General features: G+C 41.4%; 3 protein-coding genes across 3 annotated transcripts; 1 reads left to right on the top strand and 2 right to left on the bottom strand.

Annotated features, from left to right (window-relative positions):
- Nucleotides 1-32: 32 nt before the first annotated feature.
- On the bottom strand, nt 33-7,742 carry LOC135538598 (polycomb complex protein BMI-1-like). The gene is made up of 9 exons (XM_064964493.1): nt 7,610-7,742; nt 6,779-6,906; nt 6,517-6,613; nt 6,328-6,383; nt 2,764-2,902; nt 2,134-2,170; nt 1,802-1,900; nt 1,483-1,563; nt 33-1,312 (listed from the first exon to the last, which is right to left on the bottom strand). Exons 2-9 carry the CDS (start codon nt 6,894-6,896, stop codon nt 938-940), a joined length of 1,002 nt encoding a protein of 333 aa, XP_064820565.1. The 5' UTR covers nt 6,897-6,906; nt 7,610-7,742; the 3' UTR covers nt 33-937.
- Nucleotides 7,743-8,295: 553 nt separating this feature from the next.
- On the top strand, nt 8,296-19,348 carry LOC135538624 (phosphatidylinositol 5-phosphate 4-kinase type-2 beta). The gene is made up of 10 exons (XM_064964500.1): nt 8,296-8,940; nt 11,654-11,751; nt 13,005-13,101; nt 14,261-14,413; nt 14,691-14,837; nt 15,623-15,661; nt 16,355-16,468; nt 16,717-16,975; nt 18,022-18,125; nt 18,293-19,348. Exons 1-10 carry the CDS (start codon nt 8,797-8,799, stop codon nt 18,371-18,373), a joined length of 1,236 nt encoding a protein of 411 aa, XP_064820572.1. The 5' UTR covers nt 8,296-8,796; the 3' UTR covers nt 18,374-19,348.
- Nucleotides 19,349-19,684: 336 nt separating this feature from the next.
- LOC135538635 (proteasome subunit beta type-3-like) lies at nt 19,685-21,583 on the bottom strand. Its single transcript, XM_064964509.1, has 6 exons — nt 21,436-21,583; nt 20,714-20,898; nt 20,485-20,592; nt 20,210-20,387; nt 20,020-20,114; nt 19,685-19,851 (listed from the first exon to the last, which is right to left on the bottom strand). The coding sequence occupies exons 1-6, from the start codon at nt 21,436-21,438 to the stop codon at nt 19,803-19,805; spliced, it is 618 nt and encodes a 205-aa protein (XP_064820581.1). The 5' UTR covers nt 21,439-21,583; the 3' UTR covers nt 19,685-19,802.
- Between the last annotated feature and the right edge of the window lie 478 nt (nt 21,584-22,061).

Below are 22,061 nucleotides of genomic sequence, written 5' to 3' on the forward strand. Positions count from 1 at the left end.
AAACTAATCAGAATGGGACACTGAACTCAAAACCAAGTAAGTAAACTTTTTAATGACCTAAACATGCACATATGGCTGATATTTTAGAATAATATCATTGAATGGTCAAAATATACATTGAGGGAATGTCAAAAGTGTATGAAAATACAACATGATGTACATGGTCAGATATACAATTCCCTTTGAGCTAATTTCTCTGTAAGTAGAACGGGTACCAGTATGTAATGTTGAAAAACATGTACGGTAAGCTACGTTTTTTCAGACAATTGTAGTGCTGCTTGGGGCTTGATAAATAATGGCTTTCTAATGTCAAAGCACAAGTACTCGTATACTGTGATCTGCATTTCAAAGAAAGTGCATCAAACAATTCGTACATATCTATTGTCCTTGGTGATTGGGGCCATTACCAGTAGAAAGTACTGCATCTATCTACATACACCAGAGGTATTATATACAGTATGACTGACGGCAAGAAGACATCTTGCTTTTTTATTTCTAGTTAATATTTATATGTATGGACATTGGCTTTGCAATGCCATCCAGCATTTTGTCAAAATTGATATTTTAAAGCCAAATTAATTCTGAAGAATTGGGGGAAGGAATCGTTGAACCGACTGCATACAGTTACAAAACAATTACAATATCCTGTATAAAAGATACTCTATATACATGACCAGGTATGCACGAATGCTCACATTGGATACATATTGTACATTTTGTATGTATGTTTTACTCTAACACACAGTCACACACACACATTGAAATTAAATGTCTATTTGGCTGCACTTGACAGTCTTTTTGCTGATCACAAACGCCCTCTCTCTTAGTACTCTCTTGGCAGATTTTCTCCTTGTCTGTCCATTGGTCCATTGAGGGGCTACTCCGCCATTTTGGGGCAATTCCGTTCCACTCTCCATGTTTCTGGGATGTATTAGATTTAGGTTGGTGGCGGTACAGCCCCTTTGTCCCCTCCCCTAGTCTCAGTCGCCGCTCCATTGCTTTTGCCATTGACATTCACCTTGCGGGCGTTGCTCCCTGACTTGGAGGCTAGAGGGAGCCGTTGAGTACCGTTGGGTCCTGTGGTACCGCTGGGGCTCTGAAGGGTAGAGGGTTGGCCTCGGAGGGCAGGGCTGGGCAGGGTGGAGGCTCTGGGGGCCTGACCAGCCGGGCTCAGGGCCTTGTCACTGTGGGAGTCGCTCTCAGAGGTGGGGCTTGTGTTGACACCGTCGGAGTGAGCCTGGGCGGCACCTTGGGACAGCCGTCGACGCTTCCGGGTGGGCTTGACCCAGTACTGCAGGGGGAGGGGGCCATTCTGCAAAGAGTCACAGAGAGAAGATGAGAACTCTCCAGACACGTGAAAGATCACTCAGATCCTAGGAGCTAGCAACGTAGATGTTTAGTGAAGTTGGGATTAGGGTTGGAAGTGACAACTGAAGCTTGGTCAGTGTTGTTGTTATAGTCAGTGTGTCAGTTGGCACTTACACGTCGCCAAGAATACATGTAGGCAATATCCATCAGCGTGTAGTAGTCCTTTAATGGCTCATCAGCGTACAGCACTTCAATCTGTCAAGGTAGAGAGCACTATTACACATTAATAGCACACAAGTCCAAGAGAAGGGTGTGAAGTATGGGAATAAGTATGAAGTATGGGGCTAGTCCACCTAAGTGAAAGCACACATGATCTACTGTATAGGAATGCAGCTTGTCACTAAAATACAGTATTGCGACAAAGCCGTTGTTGGTGTATGCTATGGCTATCTATGGAGTTGTGAGGCGGTTCTGTGCAGCCTGTAGGAATTACCCGTAAGGTGTTTGGAATGTCCATCTTGCTACGCAGGAACTTGGCTAAGTGCAAGACGGTCATGGCTGCCGGGCATTGCAGGAAGCGTTTGCTGTTGGTCTGAAAATGAAGAGAACAGATTTTATAACTAGAGGGTAAGGGCAGGACATAATATGAAAGGTTAGAAAAATGTGGTCCTGTATGGCTCAGTTGGTAGAGCATGGCGCTTGCAATGTATGCACGCATGACAGTCGTTTTTAAATTAAATGTATTATCATTTAGATAGTGTGGGTGACACATTTACATCAGCATTGGCATTTATTGGGTGAGCATTTTATGGTTGAATCACTCACATTGTCTCCTTCTGTATTCATAGGTTGTGTGTCACTTCTATAAGAAAATGGAAAAACAGCATGGGTTAATATGAGCATAGCTTTGTTTTGAAATGCTTTTTTACCCAGCTTTCTGTTAACAAACTTATTAGCACGTAGAGATACAGCCCTATTATAACACATTTGGTCTGTTCTACAGGAAACAGCCCTATTATAACACATTTGGTCTGTTCTACAGGAAACAGCCCTATTATAACACATTTGGTCTGTTCTACAGGAAACAGCCCTATTATAACACATTTGGTCTGTTCTACAGGAAACAGCCCTATTATAACACATTTGGTCTGTTCTACAGGAAACAGCCCTATTATAACACATTTGGTCTGTTCTACAGGAAACAGCCCTATTATAACACATTTGGTCTGTTCTACAGGAAACAGCCCTATTATAACACATTTGGTCTGTTCTACAGGAAACAGCCCTATTATAACACATTTGGTCTGTTCTACAGGAAACAGCCCTATTATAACACATTTGGTCTGTTCTACAGGAAACAGCCCTATTATAACACATTTGGTCTGGTCTACAGGAAACATCCTATCTAATCGGTTGCATGAAAAAGACTAAGAGATCACACATTCTAGAACTTACTTGTTCTTCTCATGGAACTGAATGGAGAGACTGATGATTTCATCTTCTGCAATAATAGTTGGCTCCTCCACCACTTCTCCTGGCTCCAGGTGTTGGTTTTCCTGGTTTGTGTAGAAGTCCCGCCTTCGTTTCATCTCATCTGATGTAAACAAAAAGTCAAGGTGAAAAAGACGTTGGCATATGTCCGCTTTTAATTATGAAAAGGGGGCAACTGTTCACGGGCTCAAACAGGCTTATTGTACTGTAATTAGCACTAAATATGCTCCTTGTAAAATACTGCAATGTTAACTGAACACAAATATAAATGCAACATGTAAAGTCCAATTTTTCATGAGCTGAAATAAAATATAAAAAATGTCCCATACGCACAAAAAACATATTTCTCTCAAATTGTGCACCCGCATTTGTTTACATCCCTTTTAGTGAGTATTTCTCATTTGCCAAGATACCAGACAGGTGTGGCATATCAAGAAGCTGATTAAACACCATGACCATTACACAGGTGCACCTTGTGCTGGGGACAAATAAAGGCCACAACACAATGCTACAAATGTCTCAAGTTTTGATGGAGTGTGCAATTGGACATTCCTGCAGTCAGCATGCCAACAGAGCTGTTACCAGAGAATGTAATGTTAATTTCTCTACCATAAGCCACCTCATACGTTGTTTTAGAGAATTTGGAAGTACATCCAACAGATTACAACCTCTCACTTTCGGTTATTTGAAAATGAAATAATCTAAGAAATATTGCCATTTTTAAAACAAATCTTAAAGTTGGTTGTAATTTCAGTTTAATCCACCAGAAAAGACTGAATAAATATTACAACAAATATACTAACCGATAAAATAAAAATGGAGTTGAAAACAGTATAATCTTTGTAAATTATATCATAAATAGGACTGGTGGAGTCACACTAGCAGCTAACAAAAATATATGGAAATGTCTGCTCTATCCAAAATTACAACCAACTAATTGCAGCATTACCACAAAAAATGGAAGAGGCAAGAGGATGGGGGAAAAACCTGTGTCGGCCCTGCATTAAAGACCATAATTGGTTAAAGGAAATTGTGATAAAAAAGTATCCCCATTTCATTTAAGGACCAGAAAATTGACAGCTGTACAGATTGCAAAATAGTTGTGAAGAGATTAGGGATGTACTGATTCCATTGCACATTGCTTAAAAACAGATACACAAATGACAGCGAAGGTTAAATTAAAATTATGATACACAATTATATATACACAATATATACAGTGCCTTGCGAAAGTAATCGGCCCCCTTGAACTTTGCGACCTTTTGCCACATTTCAGGCTTCAAACATAAAGATATAAAACTGTATTTTTTTGTGAAGAATCAACAACAAGTGGGACACAATCATGAAGTGGAACAACATTTATTGGATATTTCAAACTTTTTTAACAAATCAAAAGCTGAAAAATTGGGCGTGCAAAATTATTCAGCCCCCTTAAGTTAATACTTTGTAGCGCCACCTTTTGCTGCGATTACAGCTGTAAGTCGCTTGGGGTATGTCTCTATCAGTTTTGCACATCGAGAGACTGAAATTTTTTCCCATTCCTCCTTGCAAAACAGCTCGAGCTCAGTGAGGTTCGATGGAGAGCATTTGTGAAAAGCAGTTTTCAGTTCTTTCCACAGATTCTCGATTGGATTCAGGTCTGGACTTTGACTTGGCCATTCTAACACCTGGCTATGTTTATTTTTGAACTATTCCATTGTAGATTTTGCTTTATGTTTTGGATCATTGTCTTGTTGGAAGACAAATCTCCGTCCCAGTCTCAGGTCTTTTGCAGACTCCATCAGGTTTTCTTCAAGAATGGTCCTGTATTTGGCTCCATCCATCTTCCCATCAATTTTAACCATCTTCCCTGTCCCTGCTGAAGAAAAGCAGGCCCAAACCATGATGCTGCCACCACCATGTTTGACAGTGGGGATGGTAGTGTTCAGGGTGATGAGCTGTGTTGCTTTTACACCAAACATAACGTTTTGTATTGTTGCCAAAAAGTTCAATTTTGGTTTCATCTGACCAGAGCACCTTCTTCCACATGTTTGGTGTGTCTCCCAGGTGGCTTGTGGCAAACTTTAAACAACACTTTTTATGGATATCTTTAAGAAATGGCTTTCTTCTTGCCACTCTTCCATAAAGGCCAGATTTGTGCAATATACGACTGATTGTTGTCCTATGGACAGAGTCTCCCACCTCAGCTGTAGATCTCTGCAGTTCATCCAGAGTGATCATGGGCCTCTTGGCTGCATCTCTGATCAGTCTTCTCCTTGTATGAGCTGAAAGTTTAGAGGGACGGCCAGGTCTTGGTAGATTTGCAGTGGTCTGATACTCCTTCCATTTCAATATTATCGCTTGCACAGTGCTCCTTGGGATGTTTAAAGCTTGGGAAATCTTTTTGTATCCAAATCCGGCTTTAAACTTCTTCACAACAGTATCTCGGACCTGCCTGGTGTGTTCCTTGTTCTTCATGATGCTCTCTGCGCTTTTAACGGACCTCTGAGACTATCACAGTGCAGGTGCATTGATACGGAGACTTGATTACACACAGGTGGATTGTATTTATCATCATTAGTCATTTAGGTCAACATTGGATCATTCAGAGATCCTCACTGAACTTCTGGAGAGAGTTTGCTGCACTGAAAGTAAAGGGGCTGAATAATTTTGCACACCCAATTTTTCAGTTTTTGATTTGTTAAAAAAGTTTGAAATATCCAATAAATGTCCTTCCACTTCATGATTGTGTCCCACTTGTTGTTGATTCTTCACAAAAAAATACAGTTTTATATCTTTATGTTTGAAGCCTGAAATGTGGCAAAAGGTCGCAAAGTTCAAGGGGGCCAAATACTTTCGCAAGGCACTGTATATACACACACACACACATTCAGAGAGTACAAGTCAAAAGTTTGGACACACCTACTCATTACAACATAGAATAATAGTGAACTATGAAATAACACATATGGAATCATGTAGTAACCAAAAAAAGTGTTAAACAAATCAACATCTATTTTATATTTGAGATTCCTCAAAGTAGCCACCTTTTTGCCTTGATGACAGCTGTGTTTGTATATATATATATATATATATATATATATATATAAATAGGTTTTTGGAAATGATGCAGACAATTACATAGATTGTGGCTTCTATCAATCTTCAATATTAAAGCTGATCTACCCCCTAAAAAAAGACATCCAACCGGCCATACAACCGCAGATCATGAGTAACCATGCCAGCCCCAAGACCTTCATATCCGACTTCTTCAACCTGGGGGGTGCTGAGGAGTATTTCTGGCTTTAATAAAAGCACTTTTTTGTGGAAAAACTCATTCGGATTGGCTCGGCCTGGCTCCCCAGTGGGTGGGGCTGTGCCCCTGCCCAGTCATGTAAAATTCATAGATTAGGACCTAATGAATTTATTTAAATTAACTGATTTCCTTCTATGAACTGTAACTCAGTAAAATCTTTGAAATAGTTTGCGTTTATATTTTTTGTTCAGTATTTGTATAGAAAACCCCTTACTCAAGAGACATGGTCTTACCTTTGAATAATCCAGGCACCAGCTTGTATACAATGTCCTGTAGAGTCTTGTCTGACCTGAGAAAGGATATGCAAATGATAAAGCCACTTACTAAAGATAAGACCATGTTGGTTGCACTTATAGACAGATAATAACACAAGTACTCCGAGAGAGACGTGTGTACGCGCACACACATGCAATGTGACTAACCTGATGCTGAGCTGTGGACACGTCTTGTGTACTTGCACATCACATCTGGGGCAGAACTTGTTGGTTTCCAGGAAGGCAACAATGCACGTCTTGCAGACTGAAGTAAGACAGACAGACAGACTTAAAGCGGGTGACTTACTGTAGGACTTTTTATGAAAAGAAAATGCATTGTAAATCTACATTCCTTTTCTACATCAGTTTATAGGCCATATAGTCTAGCCCATATGCATTTAGAATAATGCAGTGGACTTAGGAATCTTACATGAGTGCAAGCACTCCACGATGGTCGTGGCATCGATGAAGTAGCCCACACACAGTGGGCATATCAGGTTAGGATTCAGCTCTGTGATTTTTAGCCGACTGGGTTGCATTTTATCCATCTGGAAGGATCTGCAAAAAGAACAACCATCAGCCAAAGAATGACTTTGATTATTTATTGGGTAGCAAGATTTGAACCACTAAAGTACATGACACATTTAGTGACCTTTTTCTGCTGTTGTTGACATGTTTTCAAACACAAAGCCTACACATACAAAATGTGTACTGACATATTGATGTGGTCCACGGATATTGTCTATAATAATATGGATCACTTTTTTGATAGAAGCAGTTATGCTTCTTGTAATGGACCAGTGTCATAGCTACTACATAGAATGGCTACTAGTGTATGACCATTTATTTTGTAATTATTTCCAGACTGGTTGTTTATTTAGATATTACCCATCCACCAATCTAACAAAATACGTTTGGAACTGCTGTAGTCTAGACCCGACTACCCCAGTGGGGCCTCCTGTGCACGGTGAGGCACGTACCCCTAACCCCGAGAAGACGCACAATGAGCCCCTCCTGTACCAGTGGGTTCTTATGCATTATAGAAAAATCTAATAAAAACTATGTAAAGATAGACGAAAAATAAGCTTAGATGGATAGTGGGAAACAAAGCAGCCATCTTAAATTCAGTGACAGGACTGGATATGAGAAACGAACAAGAGAGAATCCAAACATAACACCGAGTACCTCAGTTTGTGAGTTGATGTACCTGTGCATCGCATTATGCGAATAAAATCAATTGATGTCTTTCTTTGCTTCCTACCTGATTTGACATGAAAAACACCAGTACCGCCCGACGTGGATACAGGTAAATTATTTTGAGTCGGTTAACGTTAGATTTTGCAGCAGCGCCAGAAAATGGCTTTTTTTCCCCCACATAGTCAGAGGACCGCCCATTGTGGTCACGTGATATTATTTCCAGTCCCTGCCGCCTGCCATATACAATGTATTTGCTACATTTACAAAAAAAAGTACAACTGTCGCTGATAAGTCGCTAAAACACCCACCCCCCTATACATTAACCACATTTGTTCATGAAGGAGTCATTGCATGCATCTTCTTTTTGACAACCATCCCAAGACGGAAAACCACGCCCCCCTAGACAATGCTCCTCTAGAGAGAATCCTGAAGTTTTTACTACAGACCATTGACCATATTATTGGATTTATTGTAGGATGTTTGCGGGTAAATTTGACTGTAAAAGTGCAAGCTTCATAAGCCAAAGGCCTACACATGAAATGTATGCCTTTTCTGCTTCATCACCATTCAATTAGAATGAGACATTTACTCTGATAAATCCTGATATATGATTTATAGTATTCATTTTGCCATCAGCAGCTTTTACAAATACAGAGATTTACTGACCAAAATGTCGCTGCACTTTCAAGGTACCAACGACAGTACGCGCTTCTACTCTCTGCCTCTTGGGGGCGCACTTCGCTTTGCGACGTTCAGTCTAGACGCCATCTTGAGGAGACCCCAAAACTGGTGACAACAATCTCAGGCGCATCATAATGGGATTACTAACCTCTAAATAAAATCACCTCAAATCGTTGTGGGTAGCAAACGACACCAGAAAGGAGAGAAGTCGTCCACCAATAGTGTATTACTTATCAAAGAAGACTGCGGCTTAGCTAAAGGCAACCTTGCCTGTAGCTAGATGGCCGGCTAACAATCTATGCCAGAAACTGGTCTGTGTGCGGCTCCGGACTGAAACCGTGCGGCCTGCTCTGGAGGAAGGGTGGTGACCGCGCAACATGCAATCCCGTTAATTTACTACAGAATCTAATTTGATTCAAAGACCCTGCAAATCGGATAGCGGATACGACAATGCATGTATAGATATCACGCTCTTACTGCAAATTTCGTTGTCTGGAGTGATAAGACCCAGCTAGCCTGTTTGATTACAGTGCTGTCTTGTGTTGCCTAAAATTATTCCCAACAGGAGACATGTCATCCAACTGTACCAGCGTTGCGCCGGTGAGCGCTAGCAAAACGAAGACGAAAAAGAAACATTTTATAGGACAGAAAGTGAAATTATTCCGTGCAAGTGAGCCTATTCTCAGCGTTTTAATGTGGGGTGTCAACCATACGGTAAATGTATTTTTGTTCATGTTCCCAAGCTAGCTTGTTTGTCTATGTGGTGTTTTGACTAGCTAACGGTAACGCGATAGTTAGCCAGCTGCTTGATTGGCAAAAGCCAATTTTAGAACTCATCCGTCGTCTGTAGCGTATGGGTGGTTAGCCAGGTACTTAGTCTGATGCTCGGGTGAAAGCTGTTAACCCTTCATTCACCATCCTCCCTGGTCAGGAATATAAATGTAGCAACAATCTAGCTATTTGGTGTGCCAGTCGCGTGCGCTTTAAAAATGTGCAGCAAATAGCTACGACGTTGAACATAAACATTTCACATTACCCGTGCAATTTGCAGGCATTATTTGGCACAAGCTGCATAACGTATTCTGTTCTGTGGGATGTGTGGTGGTCTGAAGTGAGCTAGTTAGTTGGTTAGGAGAGGAGATCGTGAGCACTGCTCCAACCTAAGCATTCATTATGTCTAGCGCAGGCCAGAGGGGTGTGACTGTTGGAGAGCAGCAGGTTGCATTGAGCCTCAACCGCAGCCTGCCTATTGTTAAACAGGCATCAATGAATGAGAAAGCGGCAAATCTAAGATTTTGCATATTCTAGCCTATATTCCTGATTTAATGTGGTTTAGTGTGAAGTACACATTCGAACACTCAACCATAAAAATAATAGGTTCACAGTCTAATTTGAGTGGGAGAAGGATGGACAGTGTCTTCAACACATCCTAAAAGACACTTTATTGATACTGTTTTTCACCAAATGCATCAAGCTTCTCACTCAAAAGAATGCTGCAATCACCAAATGGATTGCAGAGAGCTTCAAGGCTCCATTTTTGTGGCCAGCAGTAGTAGGCGAACACACCCCCTTCCCTGCTTGACTGACACCTCCAGATCAATATCTCTGGCATGAATATGATGCCCCAGGCTTGCAGTTTTTGATTCGTTTCATTCACCATTTGAATAACAGTGCTGATGCATAATTTCACTTCCAATGTTTGCATGCATTTCAATATGTTGCCTACACTAACATGTACATTACATCTTGCATGTACTATTGTCTGTAATTATTCTTGATTTCCCCCTCTTCTATTTGCTGTGTTTTTAGTGAGGCTATTTTCTGTATATTTCAATACCTTTATATAAGAAAGATGAGGATAAATATAGACTATACTCAAACGGACAGTTATTGTATGGAGAAGACAATGGCATTTAATGAACCAATTTGCATATTTAGTGAAGCTGTAATAATCATCCTGTGACGCATTCTGCAATAATCATCATGGACAAGTTCAGTGTGTGGTGGATGCTGGGTGTAGATTGAAGGTGTAGGCGGCAGGCTAATTTAGGCGATTGCAAGAAAGACGTCAAAGAGCCTTCTCCTCAAGGCTCTCATAACCTTAGTCATAACCACAATATATTTCACCTTAGTAGTCAGTCGTAACATTGTTCCGCTCGTCACAAATCTGGATGAATTCAGTTCCAAGCTAAGCTTTTGCTCAGAGAAGACCTTTGTCAGTCGGAGCATATAGCCACATACAGATTTAATTGAAACTCCCTTCAAAAACAGATTCAGTCTTCATGGTAGATAATGCCAGCCTTACAGGCTTTCCAACACCGGGAACAGTCTACATCTACAAATCTGATATGAGCCTTCGTCATACTTAAAATAAAATCTGCCATTTAGCAGACACTTATCTTCGGAGACTTACAGTCATGCGTGCATACATTTTTTTTTTTTTTCTTTATGAAACTAGGCAAGTCAGTTAAGAACAAATTCTTATTTTCAATGACGGCCTAGGAACAGTGGGTTAACTGCCTGTTCAGGGACAGATTTGTACCTTGTCAGCTCAGGGTTTTGAACTTGCAACCTTTTGGTTACTAGTCCAACGCTCTTACCACTAGGCTACGCTGCCGCCTCGCATACATCTTACAGATGGGTGGTCCCAGGAATCGAACCCACTACCCTGCCTTTACAAGCGTTGCGCTCTACCAACTGAGCGACAAAGGACCACCTTCATCAAACTTTGTGTAGGTTGATAAGACATAATCCAACATATAGTCAGGATATCGATTGTCTGCATGCTGAAGGCATTAAGCAATGCCTCTGACAAATAAATAGGATAATTTTGAAGGACACACTATCTACCAGAGCCTAACCTGTGGGCATGTTAGACAGTGATTCCTCATAGCATGTCAGACAGTTGAATGAGAGTCTATCCCTTGAAGCAGCAGCTCTATGAGAGGCGACTAGGCTGTCCTGCATATTCCATACAATTCGATGTGTTTGTGCTCCATATGCTATTATTTTTCCACCTTAATATAACTTTTCAAATGTCTCCCCTATTTTAGCCATGTCTGCGTCTCCTGGATGTGTTCTTGTCTCCTTTTTTCTTTGAAGTGTTTATTCACGTTCCCTCCCTGCCACTCCTCTTACTGTCTGGAGTTTATACGTCTATGGAGAAGGCTCGCTCGGGGAATCAGTCTGTTCCTTACAGTGAATCTGTCTCTGTAGATAAAGATCAACAGTGTGACAAGGGGACTCAGCCAGAGAGCACTGCTGTCAGTTCACTTTGGTCCAAAGTGAATGATTGTCAGTAAATATACACTGGTTCACTGCAGTTTGGTCTGGTGTGGGGATTAGTGTGTTGACCTCCTCTTCCCTGCGCTACCATTCTATTCTGATCTTCTGATCTCCTGCTCTTTCTATCTCCCCTCTGTTTCAGATCAACGAGTTAAGTAACGTTCCTGTACCAGTAATGCTGATGCCTGATGATTTTAAAGCCTACAGTAAGATCAAAGTGGACAACCACCTATTTAACAAGTAGGTATCCTGAGTTCTAACTTTGCAACCTGCCATACCATATTACTGCACACCATATTACTGCCCATATAAACTCAAACAAGAGGCCAATTTAGCTGCATTGTTTAGAAATATACAGTACAGACCTGAAGTCTGTAAACACTATGTTATGCTACTGATTAGGAGAAAAAAGGTCTTGGCTTGGTTGGCCCAATGGTCTATGACATGGTTAAATCACTAGCCAGATCAAGCTCCTCTATCACCTGTAATATAACTCACCATGGGTCTAGCGATCCCCACTACACTGGAGTTGTAGTCAAAACATTAATTCAACACTTAACTGAGCAGCTTTGCAATGCAAATCATCCTCGTAGTGAAGCACCTCTAGTATGCTGGTCAAGAGCTTCTCACATTTCCATTATCTCGTCCAGTGGGTTCCTCCGATGACATCAACACTCTGCTAATGGACTAACTATAGAATTACAATACTAGAATGGACATGAACCTTCATATGATGGGATAACAGTCAGCCATTTGGGTCAGGGAGTTGGTCAACCATGATTTGCCAGTGTTGTGATGAGATATTGTGTAAAGTAATGCATTTGAAGAATTTAGCTAGCCAGACAGTTTTAGAGGAATGATTGCATAAATTTTTCAAACGAACTGCCAATATGCCAACATTTCATTCAAACGATGCAATCAATCCACAGCCATAAACTGGCTGAAATCAGTTGATGATAGGACTTAGACAAGTTGTAATGCAACAAGTACTTATATTGTGTCATGTAATAGCACTCCAAGAAAACAACACAAATTGGTCTGTTAAAAATAATGGTCTGTTTACATATATTTTAGAAGCTATTTTTTACCGAAAATTGGTTTGGATGATCTGTATGATTATATGACTATTTTAGGTTGGTAATAATGATATTACACATCTTCTGATATCACTGATACACATCTTCTGATATTCTGATATCACATTCCTTACTTTGATTTTCCTGCGTAAGTAAAATCAAGATTATGCCTCTGGCGATCTCCACTACGCCACACTACACTGGAGTTGTTGTCAGAACATTAATTCAACACTTAACTGAGCATCTTTGCAATGCAAATCATCCTCATAGTGAAGCACCTCTAGTATGCTGGTCAAGAGCTTCTCACATTTCCGTTATCTAGTCCAATGATTCCTCAGATGACATCAACACTCTGAATGCTAATGGGCTAACACACTCTTCTATATTAACACTCTTCAACACTCTTGTATCTCTCAGAGAAAACCTGCCCAGCCGCTTTAAATTCAAAGAGTACTGCCCTATGGTGTTCCGCAACCTGAGGGAGAGGTTCTGCATCGATGACCAGGATTACCAGGTAAAATATGGTCTCCTGTGTGCAGATGTCTAAGGGGAAGAATGTAGGATGGGTTAACTGAAGAAAAAGACCATTTGAGGATGGGTTAACAGTAGTGAACTGAAAGACAGAATGAGGATAGACGTTTGCTTGGCACGGCTCAGTAATGTCAAAAGGGTAGAGGACAAATAAGGAGAGTGCAGATCAGAGTACCAGAGGGAACTCCCTGTTGTTCCCTGCCCAGTTTGACTCATTGCAGATTCCAATTCTTCCCTCAGCCCAATGTAGTAATGCTTTATCAGCATTTCATCCCTCAGCCCAATGTAGTCAGGCTTTATCAGCATTTCATCCCTCAGCCCAATGTAGTAATGCTTTATCAGCATTTCATCCCTCAGCCCAATGTAGTCAGGCTTTATCAGCATTTCATCCCTCAGCCCAATGTAGTCAGGCTTTATCAGCATTTCATCCCTCAGCCCAATGTAGTAATGCTTTATCAGCATTTCATCCCTCAGCCCAATGTAGTCAGGCTTTATCAGCATTTCATCCCTCAGCCCAATGTAGTAATGCTTTATCAGCATTTCATCCCTCAGCCCAATGTAGTAATGCTTTATCAGCATTTCATCCCTCAGCCCAATGTAGTCAGGCTTTATCAGCATTTCATCCCTCAGCCCAATGTAGTCAGGCTTTATCAGCATTTCATCCCTCAGCCCAATGTAGTCAGGCTTTATCAGCATTTCATCCCTCAGCCCAATGTAGTCAGGCTTTATCAGCATTTCATCCCTCAGCCCAATGTAGTCAGGCTTTATCAGCATTTCATCCCTCAGCCCAATGTAGTCAGGCTTTATCAGCATTTGTTGATATAGAGCTAAAAGACTGTCCCCTTTTTACTGAGTTCTCACATGTAAACAGTGGGTGTTTTTAGTGTTTAGCGATACCAAGCATAGTTTATTACATTAAGTTCAACTTACTTGGTAGCCTTGCTGACTGGATCGCTATGTGAAGTGTTTTTTGTTTAGCTTGGAATAGCTCAATGTAAATGAAATCCATTGATCCATTACTAACTCGTGAAATAATTATGAAACATTCTTTACAGAGGGCTTTTCATTCATGTCAAAGCCTCAATTTTCTGCTCTGTATGTCTCTCTCCCCCGGGCTCCCTCCTGTGGTGGATCATCATCAGAACTCTCTGACGAGGAGCGCCCCGCTGAACAGCGACTCCCAGGGGCGCTTTGGCAACCGCTTCCTGTCCAGCTACGACCACCGCTTCGTCATCAAGACGGTGTCCAGCGAAGACATCGCCGAGATGCACAACATCCTCAAGAAGTACCACCAGGTGGGAGAGTTACCACATACACAAATATAACACGTTTCGATTTTTACAATATATTTTCTGTACAAACATACACCCTCTTAATACATGTTGAAGGGAGCATGTTGGCTTAAAATATTGAGGACCTTTCAATGTGGTGCTGAAGAAATATCGGTGAATTGTAATAGCTAACAATTTATGCCGACTTCATTACTGGAGCTCTCTCCCTGTTTCCTTTGCATTACTTATTCCTGTTCCCCTTTCCCCTCTCTCTCTCCTTTCCTCTATTGGGTGTCTCCAGTTCATAGTGGAGTGTCATGGCAGCACTCTGCTCCCCCAGTTCCTGGGCATGTACCGGCTAACAGTGGACGGGGTTGAGACGTACATGGTGGTGACCCGTAATGTATTCAGCCACCGTCTCACCGTGCACCGCAAGTACGACCTGAAGGTAGGTGTCGATGTGCACACTAGCTTGGAGGGAACCAACTGGGAGTACACTTACTGGTAGTACACTAACTTCAGTAGGGCACTAGGAGCACACTTACAGCTGTAACACTGTTAGTGCTCATTGGGCTAAGGGCATTTGTAACAAGCTCAATGCATAGGGTGCTTGCAGAGTATTCCGGTTTCCAGTAGAACTTGAGCCTCCAGACTACTTACTGCTCCAATGGTTGTGATGTATAATTTTTTTATTTAACCTTTATTTAACTAGGCAAGTCGGTGAAAACAAATTCTTATTTACAATGATGGCCTACCCCCGGCCAAACCCGGACAACGCTGGACCGTTTGTGCTCCCCCTATGGGACTCCCAATCACGGCGGCCGGATGTGATACCGACCTGGAATCGAACCAGAGACTGTAGTGACGAGATGCAGTGCCTTAGACCGCTACACCACTCTGGAGTATCTAGAAGGGGAAATGGTTAAGAATGCTGCTCTTGTGGAAAAGCACAGCAAATCTTTCTCTTTGTGCACGGGCTACAACACTGAGAACAGAGGTGTGACGGCGTGCATGCCTATTGGCTCTCAGAACACCGTTCCCGTACAACAAACAACTCTGTCGCTGCCAGGCATTCTCAGGGGGAAACAGTTCTGCTTTCTGAAATATGACAATGTTATAACCATACTGTCAAGTCCAGGAGAAACAACGGGGGAACAAAGATGCAAAGAATGTCTGTCTCTAACTCTGCATTCCGTTACATCTCTGTGAATTATCTTTTTTTTTCTCATTCAGGGTTCCACAGTCTCAAGGGAAGCCAGTGACAAAGAGAAGGTGTGTTCTTTTACATATATACGATGATGAGAGGAGTGTTGGGGTACAATGACAGCACCCCAAAAATAACTGTGGATCGTGCTATAAAAAAAAAGCATCAAACTAACCAGCTAAAAACACAACTCATTTACAGGTCAAAATACTTTTTAGAAAAGTACGGAAATACTGTTTTTTTCCATCTAATGATAATGAAGCACAAATTAAATAACACATCCACAGTTGGGCCATGTCCGACTGCTGTCTATGCTGCGCAGAGGGGGAAGTCAAAAGGGGGTGAGTGTAGTCCATGTGGAATAGTTAGCTGTGTGTGCTCTAGTAGTATCCACCATGTGAGTTACATTACCCCCTCTGAAACCTAGAAGTAGTTATTTCCCTTCCTGGTTACGTCTTTTGTAGAGCGGTGCGTAAATACTGCTTTGTGAGTGCTGAGTTGTTGTTGGGAACAGAAGGTTGCTGGTTCACACCCAGTGAGGGACGGACAGAACCTGGTGAAGCCAATGTCACTGGTCGTACTGCGGACCTCGCGCTCGAGAAACCCATCATCTTAAACCATTACACCGAGAGGAAATACCTGAAATGGTTGTTCTTCTTAAAAAGTCAATCCATGGATAATGAGTGGAAACTAAATCAAGACCTCTGTCATTTGTGCCAATCTCAGAATATTTTGATTCTAATTTCTATCACTCTGCTCAGGCCAAGGAACTCCCCACCTTTAAGGACAACGACTTTCTGAACGAGGGCCAGAAGCTGCAGATAGGAGATGACAACAAGAAGTACTTCTTGGAGAAACTAAAGCGCGACGTAGAGGTAGGAGACATCTCATGGCTGCTCGATTTGATGTTTTTATTATCATTACAGTCATTGTGAAAATATCCGTAAATGGACTTCTGCACATTACGTTTGGTTTCTAGTCCTTTCAACCAGTTTCACCAGTGAACAAAGACATGACTTTAGGTTGACAAATAGAAAAAGAATAGTGAGTTTAATGTCCTCCAAATTTCCCAAAAGAACATTTGTTACAATATCTGACATCTTTCTCCTGTTTGTGTACATAGTTCCTAGCCACTCTAAAGATCATGGACTACAGTCTACTGGTGGGGATCCATGATGTGGACCGGGCAGAGCAGGAGGAGATGGAGGTGGAGGCAGGAGGAGAGGAGGAGGAGTACGAGAACGATGGGATGGGAGGAGCACTCACCGGCTCCTTCGGCACCCCTCCAGACAGCCCTGGGAACCCCCTCAACTTTGGCGGGTTCTTTGGCCCTGGCGAGTTCGACCCCTCCGTGGACGTCTACGCAATCAAGAGCAACGACAGTAAGAGACTGTCTTTCTTGAGTTGTCAAGTGATTTTTCTATGCAATTATGCTATATTTGTGCTACTCTCTATCTACAGGGCCTTCAGATAGTATTCACACCTGGACTTTTTCCACATTTTGTTGTGTTACAGCCTGAATTTAAAATTGATTACATTTTTGATTTTGTCACTGGCCTGCACACAAATGCCCCATCATGTCGAAGTGGGCTTGTGTTTTTCTAAATGTTTACAACTTAATAAAAAATTGAAATCTGAAATGCCTCACAAAGAAGGGCACCTATTGATAGGTATACAAAAAATACAGACATTGAATGTCCCTTTGAGGAATGGTAAAGTTATGAATTACACTTTGTATGGTGTATCAATACACCCAGTCTCTACAAATATACAGGTGTCCTTCTGAACTGGAGAGGAAGGAAACCACTCAGCGATTTCACCATGAGGCCAATGGTGGCTTTAAAACAGTTACAGAGTTTAATAACTGTGATAGGAGAAAACTGAGGACGGATTAACAACATTGATGTTACTCCACAATACTAACCTTATTGGTAGAGTGAAAAGGACATGGATCCTGTTTGCAATAAGTCACTTAAATAATACTGCAAAAAATGACCTGGAAATGGTTGTCTTCCAGTGATTAACAACCAATTTGACAGAGCTTTAAGAATTTTTTTTAAAGAATAATGGGAAAATGTTGCACAATCCAGGTGTGAAAAGCTCTTAGAGACTTACCCTTAAAGACTCACAGCTGTAATCGCTTCCAAACGATGCTTCTACAAAGTGTTGATTCAGAGGTGTGAATACTTATGTAAATTAGATATTTCATTTTCAATACTTAGCAAAAAACATGTTTTCACTTTGTCATTAAGGGGTATTGTGTGTAGATGGGTAAGCAACCAGGAAATGCTGGAGCAATTTCTGTATAGTGCATCTTTAATTAACATTGAACATTAAACTAATTTTAGAACAGACATCATGGGACTTCCCAGTGAAAAGTAATACTTGCTATTTATACTCTTATGCACTGTCTTGCTCCTTGTGGTAGGTGCTGTGAAGAAAGAAGTGTACTTCATGGCTATCATCGACATCCTCACACACTACGATGCTAAGAAAAAAGCTGCACATGCTGCCAAAACTGTGAAACATGGGGTGAGTAATGGACTACCTTTGACCAAACATGAAGCCAAGTGATTAGGCTGCAAATATGCTAGATCATATAGTAGTTTCAAGGAGAAGATGTGTTATTAAATATAAATTGTAGTTGTATGTTCCTAATGTGCATGTGTTTACACTGAACTCTGTTCTCCCTCCTTCAGGCTGGGGCAGAGATCTCCACCGTAAACCCAGAGCAGTACTCCAAAAGATTCTTTGAGTTCATGTCCAACATCCTGTCATAGAATCATCTCTCCTACCCCAGCCAATCACATCCTGTCATCAGCCACACCCACCCCTCTCTACCTCCTCCTGCCCCTCCCACCTGATTTAGCCCCACCCCTTACCCTCCCACTCTGGGGATGACAGACTGAAAGGATGCACAGAGGAAGAGCCTGTTACATTGACCCACAGAAAGGGGGCGCTGGACTTTTTCTTAAAAATAAAAAAAAGCAACGTGTCTCTTCTCCACCCCCATGTCCCACTCCCCCTGCCCAGCCACCTCAATCTGAACGCTCGACAAGGAAGGCATGTGAAACAGAGTTCAATAGGATATTTGAGACCCTCCCCCTTTCTGCCTTCCCCACCACCTTATACTAGTCCTCACGCCAGCACGGGAACTGTCTCACTAATGCCTTGAAAGAGTGTCAGCTTCAGCAGTAGGAGTCTGTTTAGTACCGTCTGTTCGTTTCCGTTCGTTATTATTTTCAGACACACACAAACCTCTCACAGACACAGAAGCGGTCAGATCGCATGAATCTTTTGACCGAACTCTGCCTCCTTGACTTGTCAGGAGATCCGCAGCCGACAGTATCAAAATTGGAAATGCAGGAGATTAATAAGGGTTTTACGTAAATAAATGCAATATCAAAATGCATGGCTGAAATGTACATGACTCTGCCAGTTAGTTGAAACGTCAAACCACTGAATTTAGCATCTGAGCATTATGACTAAAAAAGAAAAAAGTGTCAATGTTACGTTGCCATATTGTTCTGAAAACTTTTGACATTTTTACCATGAACTTGGTTGGTAAAGGAAATCCACATAAAAAAGGGGAATACTAAAGCAAATGCTTGTTTTATTACCATAAGAATCATTTTTATATCTCGTTTACATTAATGTAGCATTTGTGTTTGTATACAGTATTGTTTTGTAACAGACATTAGATCAGAAAAGTTACTTGAAAGGGATTCATTACATATTAAAAGGGAGTTATTGTTTTCCTGAATTTTTCATTTTCTCACCTTTGACTAACAAAGATCATTCTTTTGTGCTTTGTCGCGGTGGTTTTAAATTAGGTTATTATAATGACTTATTCCGTGTCGAGAGACAAGTGTCAATAGCTGTTTAGCCTCTCAATTAATTCAAATTAGTCCCTGGAGACTGTTCTTCTCACAAGGTTACTGAATTAGGCTCCTGGCTATCTTTCCGTTTTATTGAGTCACCACAGCACGGATAATCCACACAATTATCAATCTGATAAATCTGGCATTTAACAAAGTTAAACCCTCATCTTTCATTACTTGCTCACAAATAACATACCAGGCACACCAGAGTCATTATAACACATAGTCATTCATTTTATTGAACAGTATCTTAAGAAAAACAGTACACGCAGTGTTGATCATTTTCATACAAAATAGTAGGAGTTGGTAGAGATGAGGGAAAGGAGCTTTAATCCATTCTTGCCTTCAGGGTACGTGTGGTGATCTTGTCCTTCTCACTGTCAAAATAAGTTAATCAAGGTACTGTCACTACAACAACACTGACCAGAGCATTATTAATATCACCATCTAAATGTAATTTGTATGAATCCTCTGATTAATTACACATTTAGCAGGTATTTAATAAAAAATGTAGGCAGTGGAAGAGGAAAAGTATGACTACTTACATGACTTGCACAATGACACCCATGCCTGAAACGGCATCCCTGTCCACTGCATTCAGCATGGCTTGGGAGATGGTCTCAAACAGGTCCTCTGGTTCCTGCAGGTGTCAAAAATAACCATTGTAAATAAAGATAGAGATATAATCAACTATCACACTCAATGTATTATCTTACAATACAGTAGACAACCTACCATGTCTGGCTCCCAGAGAGATTCACACATGCCGTACATCTGCTCTGAGCAAGTGCCGCTCACAACAAAGTCCTCTGTCACCATGGGGCAGCCAATCAGGTCCAGCGAGCAGATAAATGGCTCAAAGGTCTTGGGGTCCAGCCCAGCGATCACAGGCTCAATGTAGTATGGTCCAAATCTAAGATGAGGGATACACATTTGATCAGTCACAGACTTGCCACCAAGGCAGAAGTGTAGACTTGAAATACTGTGCTTCTTCACATCAGTAAACTCACCTCCTCTCATACAGCAGGTTGGAGACCATGCTCATGAATGTCTTGGGTTTGATCTGACGCCCCTCCTTCAGCTCATAGAGGTTCAATCTGAACTTGAGCCTCTGGGAACTGTTAGAAAAATAAAGTGGATCATTAATATCACCTGCAAGGTCAATCTGTTGCACTGACCATCCAAATACTCTGGAACTTGGGAGAGAAGACGTGCACTGATGGACCAGTGCACACTTACACTGTCTGTACGTCAGTAGCCAGGCCAGCCAGGCCAATGTAGAGTCTGTCTCCCATGGGAAAGATCTTCTGGAAGTCTGTGGTCACCATCTGAGCCTGTACCCCGAATCTTCGATCTGCTGCAATGGCTACACATTGCTTACCCTTCATCGCCATGACGGCACCACCATTATAGGACATAATAGACTGGAGATGGAACACAAGGAAGGAAACGAGGGAGAGAAGATATGAGTAGCAATCATGACGGACAATTTCAAAACAACATTGTTTCCATCACTAACTATTGAGTTACTAACTTTGACGGGTGACCCTCATGACTTCAAACATAGGTGAATTAGTAGAAACATTGGCATAACTATTAACGGCAAGATTATAAACTTCCATCAGACTAAAGTTGCATGATGTTGCATCCCTCTTCAGATAGCTAGTGATAACATTAGCTAGTCAGCTCATTCATAGACTTGCGTTAGTGACAAGAATCCAGTTTATAGCTAACTAGGTAGCGAGTTAATATAGTAGTTGTTTGGAAAATGACTAACACTAGTTACATTTTCGTTGAACAAGTTAGCCATGCCAAAAGTCACCTGCAATGGTAACTAGCTAGCTAACGTTAGCAAGCTAAATGCTAGCTACCATACTGATTAGGTAGCTGGTTGCTATAACGTTAGCTAAGCTAGTTTTACAAACCAAGCTACATGTATACATTATTTGACATCGTATTACCATTGTGAATACGTTGCGGTATCTTCCTTAGCCGTTGAAATATCTTGTAAATGTTCACTATTTTTAATGACTGTGGATAACAATCCCACAGTGACTACACGATTTGGAACAGTCGGAAATCAGCCACCCTTGCCGTTTGAAACGTCATTCGGTACTACACGATGATTGGGTCTGTAAAAAGTTGCGGGTGGCCATTGGTGTTATCGTTGACGGTTGTTAGGGGACTGTGCAAAGGTTCCTAGTTTGTTTGAAGAGTGCTAAAGTGAAACAATAATGAAAATAAAGACAAGTTACGGGACCAAACTTTAAAAAAAATGTACAGTAAACTATGAGCCTGTGACTAAAACACCGAACCACTGGCAATGGGCATCCAGCATTATTATCCTATAAAACAAAAGGCTTTCATGATAGTCATTCAACAATGTATGTCTACTTTATGATGATGCTGGTGGCAGTGTGCCTGAGAATTTCGTCTTCATAGGACGTTTTCATTTATTAGTTTTCTGAAGGTGTATCAAAGCAGTAATCAGCATCACATACAACACCACATGTAAACTCAAAGAGTATTTAGTTTGTTAGCCCCCAACTCAAAAGAGCTCTAGGAACTATTTTTTATTAAGATCCAC

This window comes from Oncorhynchus masou, chromosome 5 (genome assembly GCF_036934945.1).
Source record: "Oncorhynchus masou masou isolate Uvic2021 chromosome 5, UVic_Omas_1.1, whole genome shotgun sequence".
Taxonomy (NCBI): Eukaryota; Metazoa; Chordata; class Actinopteri; order Salmoniformes; family Salmonidae; genus Oncorhynchus; species Oncorhynchus masou.

What these genes read in the sequence shown, in the direction of transcription:
- LOC135538598 (XM_064964493.1), bottom strand. Translation starts at nt 6,896, where the DNA reads ATGGATAAAATGCAACCCAGTCGGCTAAAAATCACAGAGCTGAATCCT. An exon ending in CGTGGAGTGCTTGCACTCAT is followed by an intron (nt 6,614 to 6,778) that starts GTAAGATTCCTA and finishes GTCTTACTTCAG; the next exon opens with TCTGCAAGACGTGCATTGTT. An exon ending in GGTGCCTGGATTATTCAAAG is followed by an intron (nt 2,903 to 6,327) that starts GTAAGACCATGT and finishes TGTTTACATCAG; the next exon opens with ATGAGATGAAACGAAGGCGG.
- LOC135538624 (XM_064964500.1), top strand. Translation starts at nt 8,797, where the DNA reads ATGTCATCCAACTGTACCAGCGTTGCGCCGGTGAGCGCTAGCAAAACG. An exon ending in TGTGGGGTGTCAACCATACG is followed by an intron (nt 8,941 to 11,653) that starts GTAAATGTATTT and finishes CCTCTGTTTCAG; the next exon opens with ATCAACGAGTTAAGTAACGT. An exon ending in ACCGCAAGTACGACCTGAAG is followed by an intron (nt 14,838 to 15,622) that starts GTAGGTGTCGAT and finishes TTTCTCATTCAG; the next exon opens with GGTTCCACAGTCTCAAGGGA.
- LOC135538635 (XM_064964509.1), bottom strand. An exon ending in AACCTGCTGTATGAGAGGAG is followed by an intron (nt 20,388 to 20,484) that starts GTGAGTTTACTG and finishes CCCTCATCTTAG; the next exon opens with ATTTGGACCATACTACATTG. An exon ending in GGTGTCATTGTGCAAGTCAT is followed by an intron (nt 19,852 to 20,019) that starts GTAAGTAGTCAT and finishes TTATTTTGACAG; the next exon opens with TGAGAAGGACAAGATCACCA.